General features: G+C 40.9%; 1 protein-coding gene across 1 annotated transcript in view; it reads left to right on the top strand.

The window, feature by feature from the left end:
- The window catches only part of gtf2a1l (general transcription factor IIA, 1-like), a 42,705-nt gene extending 24,922 nt beyond the window's left edge, over positions 1–17,783 (top strand). The window contains exons 7-9 of the mRNA XM_079854869.1: positions 10,300–10,446; positions 11,497–11,586; positions 17,096–17,783. Of these exons, the coding sequence (XP_079710995.1) occupies positions 10,300–10,446; positions 11,497–11,586; positions 17,096–17,203 (345 nt within the window). The 3' untranslated portion in view covers positions 17,204–17,783. The remainder of the gene's footprint in view (positions 1–10,299; positions 10,447–11,496; positions 11,587–17,095) is intronic.
- The last annotated feature ends 1,196 nt before the right edge of the window (positions 17,784–18,979 follow it).

The following is an 18,979-nucleotide window of genomic DNA, read 5'->3' as shown; positions in this document are numbered from 1 at the left end:
ATCTAATTTAGGATAATAAATGGAGTGGAGGTGGACATTTTAAAGGCAGACTAACAGGTCTTTTAGGGTCAGAATTCTAGCTGATAGACAGGTGTTCAAATACTTATTTGCAGCTGTATCATACAAATAAATAGTTAAAAAATCATATATTGTGATTTCTGGATTTTTTTTAAATATTATGTCTCTCACAGTGGACATGCACCTACAATTACAATTTCAGACCCCTCCATGATTTCCAAGTGGGAGAACTTGCAAAATAGCAGGGTGTTCAAATACTTATTTTCCTCACTGTATATATTATGTTTTGTCAAAAATAAAGTAATCAACTAAGATGTTATTATAGTGTTTGTTCCAATGTAGGCTATATTAAAACTAATGAATCCTCAACTTTGAAATAAATATGATAAAATGTATACTTTAGTTTTGACAAAGAAAGATTACACTGGAAATATTGTTAAAATTGTAATTGTTGTTGTAATTGTATAACCTTTTTAATAAAATATATATATATCAGTACCAGTCAAAAGTTTGGAAACGTTACTATTTTTAATGTTTTTGAAAGAAGTCTCTTATGCTCATCAAGCCTGCAGTTAAAAAAAAAAAAAAAAAAACAGTAATATTATGAAATATTATTACAATTTAAAATAATGGTTCTCTTTTTTAATATACTTTAAAATGTAATTTATTTTTGTGATGCAAAGCTGAATTTTCATCAGCAAGTACTCCAGTCTTTGGTGTCTTATGATCCTTCAGAAATCATTCTAATATGATGATTTGATACTCAGTTATTATCAATGATGGAAACAGTTGTGCTGTTTAATATATTTTTTTGGAATACTTTTTTCAGGATTCATTGAGTAAAACGTTAACAGCATTTATTCATAAAAACAGCATTTATTCAAAATAAAAACATTTCTAACAATATAAATCATTACCATCACCTTTTATCAATTTAACGCATCCTTGTTGAATTAAAGTACTAATTTCTTTAAAAAAAAAAAGTTATTGTTCCCAAACTTTTGAACGGTAGTGTATATTGTTACAAAAGATTTCTATTCTAAATAAATACAGTTCTTTTTAACTTTTTATTCATCAAATAATCCTGAAAAAAGTATCTCAGGTTATAAAAAAATATTAAGCAGCACAACTGTTTCCAACATTGATCATAAATCAGCATATTAGAATGATAATTCTTTTTTTTTTTTTTTTAACTGCAGGCTTGATGAGCATAAGAGACTTCTTTCAAAAACATTAAAAATAGTAGCGTTTCCAAACTTTTGACTGGTACTGTATATATGACACACTCACCTAAAGGATTATTAGGAACACCATACTAATACTGTGTTTGACCCCCTTTCGCCTTCAGAACTGCCTTAATTCTACGTGCCATTGATTCAACAAGGTGCTGAAAGCATTCTTTAGAAATGTTGGCCCATATTGATAGGATAGCATCTTGCAGTTGATGGAGATTTGTGGGATGCACATCCAGGGCACGAAGCTCCCGTTCCACCACATCCCAAAGATGCTCTATTGGGTTGAGATCTGGTGACTGTGGGGGCCATTTTAGTACAGTGAACTCATTGTCATGTTCAAGAAACCAATATGAAATGATTCGAGCTTTGTGACATGGTGCATTATCCTGCTGGAAGTAGCCATCAGAGGATGGGTACATGGTGGTCATAAAGGGATGGACATGGTCAGAAACAATGCTCAGGTAGGCCGTGGCATTTAAACGATGCCCAATTGGCACTAAGGGGCCTAAAGTGTGCCAAGAAAACATCCTCCACACCATTACACCACCACCACCAGCCTGCACAGTGGTAACAAGGCATGATGGATCCATGTTCTCATTCTGTTTACGCCAAATACTGACTCTACCATCTGAATGTCTCAACAGAAATCGAGACTCATCAGACCAGGCAACATTTTTCCAGTCTTCAACTGTCCAATTTTGGTGAGCTCGTGCAAATTGTAGCCTCTTTTTCCTATTTGTAGTGGAGATGAGTGGTACCCGGTGGGGTCTTCTGCTGTTGTAGCCCATCCGCCTCAAGGTTGTGCGTGTTGTGGCTTCACAAATGCTTTGCTGCATACCTCGGTTGTAACGAGTGGTTATTTCAGTCAAAGTTGCTCTTCTATCAGCTTGAATCAGTCGGCCCATTCTCCTCTGACCTCTAGCATCAACAAGGCATTTTCGCCCACAGGACTGCCGCATACTGGATGTTTTTCCCTTTTCACACCATTCTTTGTAAATCCTAGAAATGGTTGTGCGTGAAAATCCCAGTAACTGAGCAGATTGTGAAATACTCAGACCGGCCCGTCTGGCACCAACAACCATGCCACGCTCAAAATTGCTTAAATCACCTTTCTTTCCCATTCTGACATTCAGTTTGGAGTTCAGGAGATTGTCTTGACCAGGACCACACCCCTAAATGCATTGAAGCAACTGCCATGTGATTGGTTGATTAGATAATTGCATTAATGAGAAATTGAACAGGTGTTCCTAATAATCCTTTAGGTGAGTGTGTGTGTGTGTATATGTGTGTGTGTATATATATATATATATATATATATATATATATATATATATATATATATATATATATATATATATATATATATATATATATATATATATATACACACACACAAGGATAGATGTAAACAGAATCTTAAAAGGTCAATATAAGCCTTCTCTTTAAATTATTTTTATTGTGTTTTATTAGTGACACATTTGGGTAGAGAATATATTCTATATTCCAAAACTTTCTGAAAACACAGTATGAGAACAATTAACTGCACAATTACTAGAAATGTTTACTTTGGATATTAAACAATTTGCAAGCACAATTTGTGAAAAAAACAACAACTGTGTTTCCAACTGTGAACCAATTTTATATACACTGCTCAAAAAAATTAAAGGAACACTTTGAAAACACATCAGATCTCAATGGGGAAAAATATCATGCTGGATATCTATACTAATATGGACTGGGTAATGTGTTATGAACGAAAGGATGCCACATCGTTTGATGGAAATGAAAATGATCAACCTACAGAGGATTGAATTCAAAGACACCCCGGAAATCTAAGTGAAAAAATGATGCAGCAGGCTTGTCAATTTTGCTGAAATTTCATTGCAGCAACTCAAAATGGTACTCAGTAGTTTGTATGGCCCCCACGTGCTTGTATGCATGCCTGACAACGTCGGGGCATGTTCCTAATGAGACGACGGATGGTGTCCTGGGGTATTTCCTCCCAGATCTGGACCAGCGCATCACTGAGCTCCTGGACAGTCTGAGGTGCAACCAGGTGATGTCAGATGGACCGAAACACAATGTCCCATAGGTGTTCTATTGGACGTAGGTCAGGTGAGCGTGGTGGCCCTTCAAAGGTATCATTCCTTCATCCTCCAGGAACTGCCTGCATGCTCTCGCCACATGAGGGCGGGCATTGTTGTGCACCAGGAGGAACCCAGGACCCACTGCACCAGCATAGGGTCTGACAATGGATCCAAGGATTTCATCCCGATACCTAATGGCAGTCAGGGTGCCATTGTCTAGCCTGCAGAGGTCTGTCCGTCCCTCCATGGATATGCCTCCCCAGACCATCACTGACCCACCACCAAACCGGTCATGCTGAACGATATTACAGGCAGCATAACATTCTCCACGGCTTCTCCAGACCCTTTCCTGTCTGTCACGTGCTCAGGGTGAACCTGCTCTCATTTGTGAAAACCACAGGGCACCAGTGGCGGACCTGCCAATTCTGGTGTTCAATGGGAAATGCCAATCGAGCTCCCTGGTGCTGGGCAGTGAGCACAGGGCCCACTAGAGGACGTCGGCCCTCAGGCCACCCTCATGAAGTCTGTTTCTGATTGTTTGGTCAGAGACATTCACACCAGTGGCCTGCTGGAGGTCATTTTGTAGGGCTCTGGCAGTGCTCATCATGTTCCTCCTCGCACAAAGGAGCAGATACCGGTCCTGCTGATGGGTTAAGGACCTTCTACGGCCCTGTCCAGCTCTCCTAGAGTAGCTGTCTGTCTTCCTGGAATCTCCTCCATGCTCTTGAGACTGTGCTGGGAGACACAGCAAACCTTCTGGCAATGGCACGTATTGATGAGCCATCCTGAAAGAGCTGGACTGCCTGCGCAACCTCTGTAGGGTCCAGGTATCGCCTCATGCTACCAGTAGTGACACTGACCCTAGCCAAATGCAAAACTGGTGAAAAAGTCCAAAAAGATGAGTATGGAAAAAATGTCAGTGGCCTCCACCTGTAAAACCATTCCTGTTTTGGGGGTTGTCTCACTGTTGCCCATCTAGTGCACCTGCTGTTAATTCCATTAACACTAAAGCAGCTGAAACTGATTACCAACCCCCTCTGTTACTTAACTGACCAGATCAATATCCCAGGAGTTTAACTGTCTTGATGCTATTCTCTGATTAAAAAGTGTTCCCTTTATTTTTTTGAGCAGTGTATATATATATATGTCCTTGCATTCGTTCTTGTGGCTCAGTCACACACCTGAATGAAAGGCTCATTATGTATGCAGCCTCATTATGCGGGCCATTGTCTCCCTCAGGTGTGAACCACTCAGTATTCATGATGGTGTTGGATCGTTGACGCCCCTGCGCATATTGCCTTTCCAAACAAAAAGTGTCTTACAAAATTTAAATCAATGTATTGTTTTATGTGAATGATTAGGCAGGATGATTTTCACATCATTTTGAAGAAAAAAAACTAGGCGACAAAATGCATTATTACAAGTCTTGTGGACACATATTTAGTATGTGTTTTGTGGCCTTATTTCAGAAACTTTCATTTTTAGTTTTTTCAATAACCATGCATAAACATTATTCTCTCAAAAATACAAACATGTACATACATGTTGCTCACATAATTATGGTAGCCATGTTTGTGCTGAATAAAGTGTAATTATACCTTTGCCATTAATATGTTTATAAGCAACTGAAAAAAGCACAAAATGTCAGGGCATGTCAAAACATCTCAAGGACCCCAAAAACACCTCAGACCCCAGAGGGTTAAGTGGACACTTAGGTAGACTTAAAACGCTATTGAGATTGATGGAAGTTTCCATGGAAGAAAATGACATCTATGAAAAGTTTCAGTCTGGATTCAGGCCGCACCATAGCACTGAAACTGCACTTGTTAAAATCACAAATGATTTACTCTTAGCTTCTGACCAAGGCTGTATCTCAATACTAGTTTTACTTGATCTTAGTGCTGCGTTCGATACTATAGATCATACAATACTCTTAGATCGACTACAAAATTATACTGGTGTTCAAGGACAAGCATTAAGCTGGTTCAGATCATACCTATCTGACCGCTACCATTTTGTCTATTTAAATGGAGACAAATCGATCATAACTCCAGTAAACTATGGAGTGCCGCAGGGATCTGTGTTAGGCCCTCTGTTATTCTCAATATATATGCTGCCACTTGGAAATATTATAAGGAAACATGGAATTAGTTTCCATTGTTATGCTGATGACACTCAAATCTATATTTCATCACGGCCAGATGAAAACGCTAAATTATCCAAATTGACAGAGTGTGTTAAAGATATAAAAGATTGGATGACGCGCAATTTTCTTTTATTAAATCCAGACAAGACAGAGATAATACTTATCGGTTCAAAAAACCGCCTACAAAACCTTGCACACTACAACTTTAATATAGTAGGATGTCCTGTTACTTTATCCTCTACAGTAAAAGACCTGGGTGTTATACTAGATTGCAACCTGTCTTTTGAAAATCATATTTCATATGTTACAAGAACAGCCTTTTTCCACCTTAGAAACATTGCTAAGCTACGTAACATGTTATCAGTTTCTGATGCAGAAAAGTTAGTTCATGCGTTCATGACCTCGAGACTAGATTACTGTAATGCTTTATTAGTCGGTTGTCCTGCATCCTCTATAAACAAGCTACAGTTAGTCCAAAATGCAGCCGCTAGAGTTCTTACTAGATCAAGAAAATATGATCATATAACACCGATTTTAACATCACTACATTGGTTACCTATAAAGTCCCGTATTAACTACAAGGTATTGCTACTGACTTATAAAGCCCTAAACGGCTTAGCTCCAGTCTATTTAACGGATCTTCTATCGCCCTACAATCAATCGCGCTCTTTAAGATCCCTAAATTCGAGGCTTCTGGTCATACCTAGGATATCCAGATCCACCAAAGGAGGGAGGGCGTTTTCATATTGAGCTCCAAAACTCTGGAATAGCCTTCCTGATACTGTTCGTTGCTCAGACTCGCTCTCCCAGTTTAAAACTAGATTAAAGACGCATCTCTTCAGTCAGGCATTCATATAATATTTTTAATCTTACAGTTAAATCCGGTCTTTAGTTCATAAACGCCAGAGGAGGACTGGCCCCCGACTGAGCCTGGGTTCGCCCAAGGTTTTTTTTTCTCCATTGGGTCACCTGATGGAGTTTTAGGTCACCGTCAGGTCACTTGATGGAGTTTTTCGGTTCCTTGCCACTGTTGCCTTTGGCTTGCTCAGTTGGGGATCTCGTCTGGGTTTTGGGTTTAGTTAAATCAAGAACAGTTATAAGGTTGTAACGCTCAGCCTAGATTATAGGTGATGATACACAAAAACGTTACGGCCTTGACCCTTCTTTAAAGTTATGTTTGAATGTTTATCAAAAACATCAAACGAATCAGGGAAGACAGGTGGGCCATTGGGCGTGGTCCAGTGGTGTATCTATTGGTGACATCTGTGCAGCGGCCGGCTGGTCCTCGCCGTTCACCTTCGCCAGATTTTACAATTTGGAGGTCCCTGCGCTGCAGGCACACATCCTCTCTGTCTAGTTGGAGTTGACCTCTGGGCTAGCTCAACCTGCTATTACCCTTCCAGAGGCTCCGACCTCAGTCCGAGCCCTTCCTTGTAGGCATTTATTTCCATTGCCTAGCCCTACCGTTTTGGGATGGGAAATGAGCTGCTTTTATAGGCAGGTGCCCCTCCCCTTTCGGCAGGCTCTCCTCACCATAGGTTCATGCAGATCCAACTGAGCAGCCAATGAGCTTTCAGATCGCCTCTGGTATGGCTTTGCAGTGGCACTGTGCTGTTAAATTATAGACTTCAGAATTCTGAGAAAAAGGAGTTTTCCCCATAGCATCTAGCAAAGATGCAATATTCGTTCCAAGTTATCTCAGGGAACCAAGGTTACGTGACATGTTCTTCAGTTCTTAATGTTCTGCATTTTTGTATCCTCGCCCACGGACAGTCGGATCGACAGAGGGTTATTAACAACAGTTATTGTAAGAGTGGGTTTATCACTGAAAATTGTATTGTATTTTTTTTTACTTTGTGTAGCATTATGGTAAATGGATCACTATGGCAACGGCTTTCTTATCTGTACACAACAGTGTTTTGCTTTGGGCAGAACAGACAGAACGGCAGTGTCTTTTAGTTTTTCCTTTGCATTTGGCCTAAAACACTGTTCGTGGTCATCCAGTTTGATATGAAAACAAACAGAGAGGTTTTTCAGATTTTCCATCACTGCGTTCTCTCCATATTTACGATTCTTTGCAGCCTTTAGTTTTTGCCTACAATGCACCTTGACTGGAAACCAAAAGTAACTCACTCCCACTAAACTTTTACTCTGACTTCTTGCACCCGGGAACAATACAAGTCGACACCATTATGTCTAAAAGTTTGCTAAGTATTTCCTACTAAATAGGGCTGTCGCCTTTTAAGCCTGTTTTATGCTTCTGCGTCGAATCGACGGCGTACCCCCGCAGACCCCTCTGCGTCGCCGCGAACCCCTCTCCGACTCCTCCGCCGTAGCTCGACGTGCACCTCCAAAAAATTGTAACTACGCGTCGAGGCGACGCAGACCGCAAGGACTGTGATTGGTCAGATTATGTTATGTTTAATGTTCACAAGATGTTGTATGAGAGCAGAGAGCAAGACTAAACATTTGCATCCTCGTACTGATTCAGTGCACTTTTGTAAATATTTGTAAATAGTTAATTTTCTTAGATAATGTTTACGGTTAACTTATATTGTGTTTTATATTGTGTGTTTCTTGTACCTATTACTCTTATAACATATTTTTTTAATTGTACTTAAACCTTTGCCCTTTGTTCTTGGCGTGCATTTTTACTCATTGCACATTAATAGATCAACGGTTGTTTTGAAAAAAAGTTTATTTACATTTGTTGTTCAACGTCGATTAGCTCCAGCTGCAACAACCATAGACGGGCAACAACACTCTCTCTCTTTCGCTCGCCATTGTCGGAAATGAAAAAGCGGAACCGGCACACGGAACCAAAACAAACTAGCAAAGAGATTCGCGAACCACACACCCCCCTAGCGTTCTGGCGGTGAAATGCACCGCGATGCAACGCAACCCGACGCAGAACCATAAAGCGGCCACGACGCCGTAGGAGTGATGGCGTAGCTACGCCGTGGAGTTGACGCAGAAGCATAATGAGGCCTATAGTCAACGAAACGTTAATCGACCAGAAGAGGCTTAGTCGATCAATTTTAACAGTCAGATAGTCGCAGAAAAAAAAACTCTACAGAAAGTGGCGAAGTCAGGCAGTCCGTGAGGGACAGATCATTAATGACGGGTCCTTGTTGTAATTACAGTATGTTGGGCAGGAAATTCAAACGTTCGCCTATCATCCATCGACCTCAAATATGGTAGTAGCAACTTTACTTGTCTGCTCGCTCTGACATTAACCTAGATAAATGTGCACTATTATTAGGAGAATATCCAAGTGTTCCTGCAGAGTGTGAAAGCTGAAGTATTAGCACGTTTTCTGCATTGAGGCGCCGGCGCAGTAACTGGCATTTAACTTAAAATACTCAGTTTTGATCATACAGATAAGAGTAATACATCATCCCGTCTTGACAGTTTTATTTGTGTTCACTCACAATAACAACAAAACGTTGTGCTATTGTAAAATGAAAACAAACAGGATTCACTTGTTTGCCATCTGAACAGCAGCGCATCACAAAAATTAACCGATACTCTATAGGCTACTTGCCTCACAGACATGAGAAATACAGACCCTTTCCAAAAAATTAGAATATCATGGAAAAGTTTATTTATTTCCATAATTCCATTCAAAACGTTAAACTTCCATAGATTATAGATTCAGGGCCCACAACTTAAACGATTTCAAGTATTTAGTTGTTTATTTGTACATAATTTGGGTTTCCAGCTCATAAAACCCACGAAAACAGGATTTAAAATTTTTTGAATATTACATGAAATCACACAGTAATTACACAGTGTAACCATGGTCATTGAACCAGGTTTTGGTTATTTTGGCAGTGTGGGCCAGTGCAAATCCTGCTGGAAAATGAAGGGTCTGTATATCTATAGAAAGCTTGAAATGTCTACTTTTAAATGAACCAATTAAAGTAGAAAACAAATACTCTCTGATTATGTAATCCGTATGAAAGGGGGATTTCTTTCTTTAGACGCATCCACTGGCGAGTCAGCTTCGTCAACTTCATCTTTGCAGAAAACTCTGACTAAGAAAACACTAGGTCATTAATAAACAATTAAAATGTCTCCTTGCTTAAATGTTCTGATACATTCATAATCATTACTTTTGCGGCAAGATTTATGCGAGCTCTTGAGCGCGGAATAAGCATATATACCACCCCCAGTATATATTCTGTATATAAGTAATTAAATTAATATAAATGTGCGATTAGTTGACTAATGGCTTAAATAAATGAATACTAGTCGACTATAAAAATCTTTAGTTGAGGACAGCCCTATTAATATAGCAATGCTTTATTTGCACCAATTTTTAAAATACCTTTATAAAAACAAAGACTAAAATATAGCAATTGAATATGAATTATATATTATAACTGATAAGAATTTAAAATGTGTACCTTGAAATGCAATGCAAGTCGCTTTGGATAAAAGCGTCTGCCAAATGCATAAATGTAAATATCAATTCTAGTCAGGCGAATTGGTTTTGTCCGTATGAACCGATGCATGAAAAAGTAGACCTTGAACTAAATGTGAATTGCTTTGGGTAAAAGCATTTGCCTAATCCATTAAAAATGTGCTTGTAAAATGGGTTGTAACTGAATATGGCTCTTTAGTCTAAATATGTAAATGTTAATGAGATTTGAGGGTGGAAGAATGGAAATCACGTGTGTTTGAGATCAGTAACCATTTTCATTACGCTTTCATCATGTAGCCTTGCAGTTTTAATGAAACCATATAAATGTTTCTGCTCAAAGATTTGTCGTTTCAAACACAGAATATGATACTGATGCTGTTTCATCAGCTTGACATTACACAACTGGATGGAGTCGCTGACAGCAGCTCTGACACGGAGGAAGATGATGATGATGAAGATCTGGGGCTCGTTGGAGAGGAAGAGTTTCTGGGAATGATCAATGGCAATGAGGAGGAGGAGTTGGAAGAGGAAGAGGTAATAAAAGCACTTGCAGTACACAGAACACCGAAAGTTTCTGTTACATTATTGTTTTTCTTTCGTCAGAAATATAAACTGTATGCGGGTCGTTCCAGTTTACGGACTAATCATTTCAGTCAAATCATTAGATTGATTTGATTCTTTTGAACATTTCTAATGGCATGAATTCTGCTGCGTTGTTTAACACGTGATGTGAATGTGTGTGGCGTTGGACAGTGTGTCGTGACGGTGGCGCTAGAGCTGCGACTGATATGTGCAGTGGAGCACCATACTAACACTCTCTTCAAAAGCAGATTTTTTATTTGTTCATGGTCTAATATCATGATATCGGTGAGAGTTGAACTCTTACAGACACAATACACTATAGACCAGTTACTGAACCAAAGAATGAGCCGTTCTAACTGTGAGTTTTCAGAGGGCGAGTGCCGATACGACGTTTGTACGAGGAAACATGCTGATGACTAGTAGCCTGTTATTAAAGGTTCACTATGTAACTTTTTTCTAAATTAACCAAATTTAAACAGTAAGTTTATCATAAATTCGTCTTCTAAAGTGTATTTTTGTCTTGCTCTGATTCACTAAGGTAAGCCTGTTATAAGTGTTTTTATTTAGACCTGTAGGGGTGGTTATACTGTAAGCCACTAGCCAGTGTGTGTCATATCTGTACTTAGAAAAGTAGCTTGTGTATAGTGTGTGAAGAGCACAGGTTAGTTGTTACGAGTGAGAAAGCTTGACCATGGATGGACCACGCAAAACTACAAACCTCCGGGGAATCACCGGTTATAAAAATAAAGAAACTCCGAACTTTTCAGGAAAATTTCTGAGAATTCAAAATAATTATGAAAATAATAATCATTATGGAAATCCATAAATTGCTTTTGAAATGAAAGCCTATGAATGATGAATAAAATCAGGTCTCATTATAAGAGAGCGAGCAAGGAGATTTTCACACACACTGATTCTGTCAATCTTGTGCTCATGAAAGTCTGATCCAGTTTAAAGGAGAAGAAATGAACACTTCTGTTTTCTTCTCATGCGTTCTCTCAGGATCCGCTGAACTCTGGAGATGACGTGAGTGACCAAGATATCCCAGAGATCTTTGACACAGAGAATGTCATCGTTTGCCAGTATGACAAGGTAAAAACTACAGTGAAACTATTTAGGGGTGATTTTATTGAATGAGGTGAAAGGAGTTGCAGCCTTTGCAAATCATACACTGGATAAAGATGAAAGCTATGAAATAAAACCGTACCGTTTTGTACATGAAAAATAAGCTGGCTTCTTTCAAATGATTCTTTACTGTTATGGGTTCATAGATTGGGTTGCCCACAAGAAAAAACCTGTAGAATTACTGTTAATTAGTGTTAAATATATCTGAATACACTAGCTTTCAGAAGTTTGAGATCACTATGTAATAAGTCATTCTTGATTTTACACAATCTTGGTAAAAACAATAAAAAACAAGACTCTTTATAATATTGCAAATAGTGCTTCACTGAAACAAGTTTTTATTTACCGATCTGATTCTGATACTGAATTCTGCACATCGGCCAGTGTATATAAATATATTAGTTTTTATTTAACTACATTTAAGTTCTATTTCTGCAAAACCAAAGCAGGCTCATGTGATTTTATGTGATGTGATTAAAAGTTAATTATATTAATAGACCATTTCTAGACACCGCGTTGTCAGTTTTGACTGTTTTGCTAACGGAAATAGTTCCAAAAAGAGCAGAACAGTTGAACGACATGTACAGAGTTTCATGTGTCGTTGTTATTAAATGATTCAGTGTTTTTTAACAAACCGGGAGACTCAAAATTATTCAATGACCTGTTCATAAAGTGGTCATTTGCTTTATTCATGATCGAATCATCCGGTTTGAACGAATCAGTTTAATGAATGATTCTGTGGTTCATTTAAGTTTTTCGGCCACCCACTGGCAGTTTTAGTTTCATATAGCCTAATTGTATTGCTTAATTTTTCCAACATTTCTGTATAAAAAATGTTAATCTCATAAAATTTATTTATTAAATAATTCCAGTGTAAATGTATTTTGTTAATTAGTAAGATTGATTTTGTTGATTCTGATTTCATTGGATTGGTAACAGCTTTATAGTGGATATTGAAATCAAAACTAACTTTAGCTGGACAGTAACTTTATTCTAGATCTGCTGTAAAGCCAAACAATCTCTGTTACTGTAATCTCCTATTATCAAGCCGATTTGAAACAATCTATATTGTTAAAAGCACTATATAAAGGAACTTGACTTGACTATTGTTAATTAATGTAATTAGAATATATATACACACTATGGGTGTGATGAGACATGATTGGGTTCACGAGAACGAGATGATGAGATTTTTGCACAGTATTTTTAAGAAATCCTCAATGACAAAATTCATGACTGGAAAAATAGTCTGCAGGTGCATTTTGAAATTTGCATGAGCTTCTGTTACTTTCATATTTTATCTTTCATGTAATATCACAGCACATACTTAGAGCTAATTCAGCAGAGCTCAGTGCTGAGGATTGGGTCGGTGGTTTAAATGTTTAAACACCAGTGAAATATCACAATTCTCTATTACAATTTTGATACTACAGCAAAACTACTATTAAATGTAAATTTAAAACATTATTAAAGACAAGTAAAAAGTCAGTAATAAAATTAGACCTAATAATCAAATTACAAATAGCACAAATAAATAAAATATAACAAAAAAGGCTACAAATGAAATAAACTGTTTCTAGAGTTTTTCAGGTCTAACACTACTTTTCAGGTACAGAAATTTGAATAAAGTAATCAAATGTGAAATAAAACTGCATATTCATTACTGTATACATGAAATGGATCTTTATATTGGTCCATTTCTAAGATCTTATGGATAAAGATCCATAAAGATCCAGCAGCCATATCACCCTGTAGCCCAAGACTGGTCTCCCACTGAAGCTCAGCAGGGATGAGCCTGGTCATGAGACTTCTGGGAAACTAGGTTGCTGCTGGAAGAGGTGTTAGTGAGGCCAGCAGGGGGCGCTCACCCTGTGGTCTGTGTGGGTCCTAACACCCCAGTATAGCGACGGGGGGACACTATACTGTAACAAGCACCGTCCTTCAGATGAGACGTTAAACCGAGGTCCTGACCCTCTGTGGTATTTAAAAATCCAAGGATGTCCTTCGAAAAAAAAAAGTAGGGGTGTAATCCCGGTGTCCTGAACAAATTTGCCCCTTGGCCTCTGTCCATCATGGCCTCCTAATCATCCCCATATACTGATTGGCTTCATCACTGTCTCCTCTCCACCAGTAAGCTGGTGTGTGTGTGTGTGTGAGGTGGGCGTTCTGGTGCAATATGGCTGCCGTCGCATCATCCAGGTGGATGCTGCACATTGGTGGTGGTTGAGGAGATTCCCCCTTTCACGTAAAGCGCTTGAGTACCCAGAAAAAGCGTTATATACATTTAACAAATTATTATAAAGTTACAAAAGGTATTTAGTCAAGAGCTGTGAGAGATTTCTTTGTCCTTTATTTGATTAGCATTAAAACAGAACAGCAGGTTTATTAGTCTGCCGTCACTTTAAGACTGAATGCACAGGTCCAATATAAATATAGTCAGTTATATCTCAAGTATTGTAGACAGTGTTTACTCGATATTTGCGAAGAAAGGTGTTTTTTCATAATTTTGTGTGAATTCGTCCATACAAGCGCAAGACGTGAAAAAGAAATTCACTTCAGTATTCGTGCGCTGTCTGAGACGACAAACACTGAGTGTTCCACTCCACTTTCAGACACTCGCGATCTTCCCTAAGCACTTCCTCTTCGTGAAGTGGACAAGTGAAGTTTATATGGACAGACCCTCGACCCGGAGCGAGTCTGCTTCATATGTACACTACAGGCAGCTCCATATACCACAATGCAACGCGGTTGTGGCATCACTGTTTAATTGACTACCACCACAAACAACTCTATGATATGAATTATTATTTTTTTACATTAAAAACAACCCAAACACACCTATCTCTCTCTCTTTCTCTCTCTCTCTCTCTCTCTCTCTCTCTATATATATATAGAATGCTGCAGGGAAAAAAAGTAAAACATACATTAACTCCATAGAAGTGATCAAGGGCTTCGGATGTTCCAGTTCAGCCAGTAGTTCAGCCAGTAGTGGTCTCGTTCACTCGGATGTACGCCATTGCTGACGTTGCACGAGTGCCCACTACTAGCGGAAACTGCAATGGGCTGAATTGGAACGTCCTAAGCCCTTGATCACTTGGAATCAGCTATGGAGTTGATTTATTATTTAAGAAAAATTTCCCTTTAAGAATTTAATGCAGCATCCAAATGTATATAGGTGTGTTCGGGTTGTTTTAAATTAAAAAAATTCGAATTAATATATCATAGTTGTTTGTTGTGGTGGTGATTAGACGAGATCTGTTGTGACATCACAATCGTACTGCATTGTGGGAGATGTAGGTGCCTGAAGTGTACATATGAATTAGACTCGCTCCCTCTGTCAATATCGAGGGAGCGAGGGCCTGTCCATATATACTTCCCTCGTCCATATATACTTCCCTCATCCACTTCACAAAGTGAAACGCACTTCAAAATGGCGGCAGAGATTCCCCCAAGAGACTGAGAGGGGGCGAGACTGAGGGAATGAGACTGAGGGGTCGAGACTGAGGGAATGAGACTGAGGGGTCGAGACTGAGGGGGGGGTGAGACTGAGGGGTCGAGACTGAGGGGGGGGTGAGACTGAGGGGTCGAGACTGAGGGGGGGCGAGACTGAGAGGGGGCGAGACTGAGGGGTCGAGACTGAGGGAATGAGACTGAGGGGTCGAGACTGAGGGGGGGGCGAGACTGAGAGGGGGTGAGACTGAGGGGTCGAGACTGAGGGAGCGAGACTGAGGGAATGAGACTGAGGGGTCGAGACTGAGGGAATGAGACTGAGGGGTCGAGACTGAGGGGGGGGTGAGACTGAGGGGTCGAGACTGAGGGGGGGCGAGACTGAGAGGGGGCGAGACTGAGGGGTCGAGACTGAGAGACTGAGGGGGGGCGAGACTGAGAGGGGGCGAGACTGAGAGGGGGCGAGACTGAGAGGGGGCGAGACTGAGGGGGCGAGACTGAGGGAATGAGACTGAGGGGTCGAGACTGAGGGGGGGGTGAGACTGAGGGGTCGAGACTGAGGGGGGGTGAGACTGAGGGGTCGATACTGAGGGAATGAGACTGAGGGGGCGAGACTGAGGGGGCGAGACTGAGGGAGCGAGACTGAGGGGGCGAGACTGAGGGAGCGAGACTGAGGGGGCGAGACTGAGGGAGCGAGACTGAGGGAATGAGACTGAGGGGTCGAGACTGAGGGGGGGTCGAGACTGAGGGGTCGAGACTGAGGGGGGGTCGAGACTGAGGGGTCGAGACTGAGGGGTCGAGACTGAGGGAGCGAGACTGAGGGAGCGAGACTGAGGGAGCGAGACTGAGGGAATGAGACTGAGGGGTCGAGACTGAGGGGGGGTGAGACTGAGGGGTCGAGACTGAGGGAGCGAGACTGAGGGGGGGTGAGACTGAGGGAGCGAGACTGAGGGGTCGAGACTGAGGGGTCGAGACTGAGGGGTCGAGACTGAGGGAGCGAGACTGAGGGGGCGAGACTGAGGGAGCGAGACTGAGGGAATGAGACTGAGGGGTCGAGACTGAGGAAATGAGACTGAGGGGTCGAGACTGAGGGGTCGAGACTGAGGGAATGAGACTGAGGGGTCGAGACTGAGGGGTCGAGACTGAGGGGTCGAGACTGAGGGGGCGAGACTGAGGGGTCGAGACTGAGGGGGGGTGAGACTGAGGGGGCGAGACTGAGGGAATGAGACTGAGGGGGCGAGACTGAGGGGGCGAGACTGAGGGGGCGAGACTGAGGGGGGGTGAGACTGAGGGGTCGATACTGAGGGAATGAGACTGAGGGGGCGAGACTGAGGGGGCGAGACTGAGGGGGCGAGACTGAGGGGTGAGACTGAGGGGGGGTGAGACTGAGGGGTCGATACTGAGGGAATGAGACTGAGGGGGCGAGACTGAGGGGGCGAGACTGAGGGGGCGAGACTGAGGGGTGAGACTGAGGGGGGGTGAGACTGAGGGGTCAAGACTGAGGGGTGAGACTGAGGGGGGGTGAGACTGAGGGGTCGAGACTGAGGGGTCGAGACTGAGGGAATGAGACTGAGGGGTCGAGACTGAGGGGTCGAGACTGAGGGGTCGAGACTGAGGGGTCGGGATTCATTCTGTGGCATGTGTCACTTTTTGTGATCATCCTGAGATTCTGATTGGTGCTTCATCAGTTTGACTACTTAGTGTGTATGTATGTAGAGAACCTGTGTTGGTTGTGTTAGCAGTAGTTATTTATGTCTTTGTGTTTTCTGAATGAGAACATGGATAAACCTGTGCAGAATAATGGCATTTTTTTGAGTTTTGCCGAGAATACTGAGTGACACTCGTTGTGTTGGACAGACAGATGAAGATCTTGCAGTTCAGTTTAACTGCTCATGTAAACGGACTAAATCTACATTCATTTGTATTTTAGTTATTTTAGTTGGCACAAATCTCCCATACAAAACCATTTTCAAAGAAATAATATTTTAAATGTTTTAAATCGTTTACTTTTCTGTTTGTTTGTTTATAGATTCACCGTAGCAAAAACCGCTGGAAGTTTTACCTGAAAGATGGTGTGATGAGTTACGGAGGGAAAGACTATGTGTTCTCCAAGGCTGTAGGAGAGGCGGAGTGGTGATGGAGAGAAATTACTCTTTCATGTTTACACGATCTTCAGATTTTCTTTATACGAGTTTGTAACATTTGATACTGTATTCTGTGATACAGAAGTTAATGTTGGTGCTTATTGAATTGATCTGACAAGATGAATGTTGAGGTGTAGTTTTCATTAAATATGATTCCCTGTGTTTTGTTATGTTTTTGTTATTTTTGAAATGTGGGCTTTTGTTTTTGTTTGTTTTCTGCCGTCTGCTTCTTTTCTTTTCCCAGGTGACGACAGTGATGGTCCCGAACACTGTGTGTTATAAAGATGTTAAAGGCCACATCAGGAAATGTGGTTGATTTATATTGAACTGGGCAGAATTATATAAAAAAAATTATATTGATTATATTGAATTATACTAATGACTCAACAGAGATTTACTTTCTACAGTTATTGTAAGTGTTCTAATTATGATATGGCGTAAGTGTCAAAGCTCGTACAGTGTGAAGCTTCATAGATGGTTTTCATCAAAACTCTAACCTTGCATAGCTGTTGCTTTGCTGGTATTGACCATGTATGTTTTCTTTATGAGAATAAAAATAAAGCAATTAAACTCAGTTAAATGTTTCAGTCTGTGCTTAATTATTTTGTCCTTTTTCATTTAGTGTCTTTCATCTCTTCTTTTCTGTCTCCCACTGAAGGCCCTGGAAAGCATTCGTGCTCTATAAGGAGAACAAGGACACCATGGAGGCCATCAACCTCCTGTCCAAGTTCCTCAGGTGTGTGTGTGAGACGAGTCTGCAGCTGATGAACGCGGATCACACACAGTGCTGGCGTCACACACAGAGTTCAGGGTCACGTTCTCCTACAGACGAGGGCCAGATCCGTCTAATGCTCAGGACACAGAAAGCACTTCACTAGCCCTGACTTCACTAGCCCTGACTTCACTAGCCCTGACTTCACTAGCCCTGACTTCACTAGCCCTGACTTCACTACACGTGGTCCTCAGGTGAGAATCGACGTATGAGTTGCTGTTCCGTGGCATATTCTGTGTTCTGTGTTTTTCAGCTAGATGAAGTTAGACCGGTTTAGAGCAACTTCATTCTAAGCTGGCCAAAAAAAACATGTCACACTCTGATTAGTGTGCATTCGTCATGGCAATGTTTCAACAACATTATACAACATCACAACATTTATCAAGAGTTGCGTAAATGTTTGGCTGAGATCTTGCATTGACAACTGCTCTGTAAAGTCTCCAGCACATTCCAAAGACTTTCAATGGGGTTAAAGGTCACGACTCTGTGGTGAAAATAATTCCTCATGCTCTCTGAATCACTCTTTCACTGTTTGAATCCGATGAATCTTTCCAACAGATGTTAAAGGGTCTGTAAACCTTATACGCCAGGCCACTTATCAAGACGGGCAGCAAAGTAAATACTAGTCTGTTTGTCCATTGGATGAATTGACACTTACCTGTATTGAAACCAATTCATGTCACCGTTTCAAAATGGATCCAACCCTTTCAATGTTAGATCGGGTATAAAAATGCAACTTTTCAGCAGATGACTGATGTTTCATTTAGTCATTGAGTTTTGATGGCGCTGAAACAAACACATCCTTCAGGGGCCGCGAAGCCAAAGGCTAAACAGTGCAGCTCGTAGTGTGTGTGTGTGTGTGTGTGAGTCATCATCTTCTCTTTTGGAGTGATTGTATTCTATGTGCTGAGTGTTGAATGTATTCTAAAAATAAACTTGCTCTGTCAATCAGCATCTTTTCAGGATAGATCATTTGCTGGTTTATTATTTATTACGA

The sequence above is a fragment of the Squalius cephalus genome, assembly GCF_949319135.1.
Source record: "Squalius cephalus genome assembly, chromosome: 21".
NCBI classification, from domain to species: domain Eukaryota; kingdom Metazoa; phylum Chordata; class Actinopteri; order Cypriniformes; family Leuciscidae; genus Squalius; species Squalius cephalus.
This window is presented reverse-complemented; position numbering and strand designations above follow the sequence as displayed.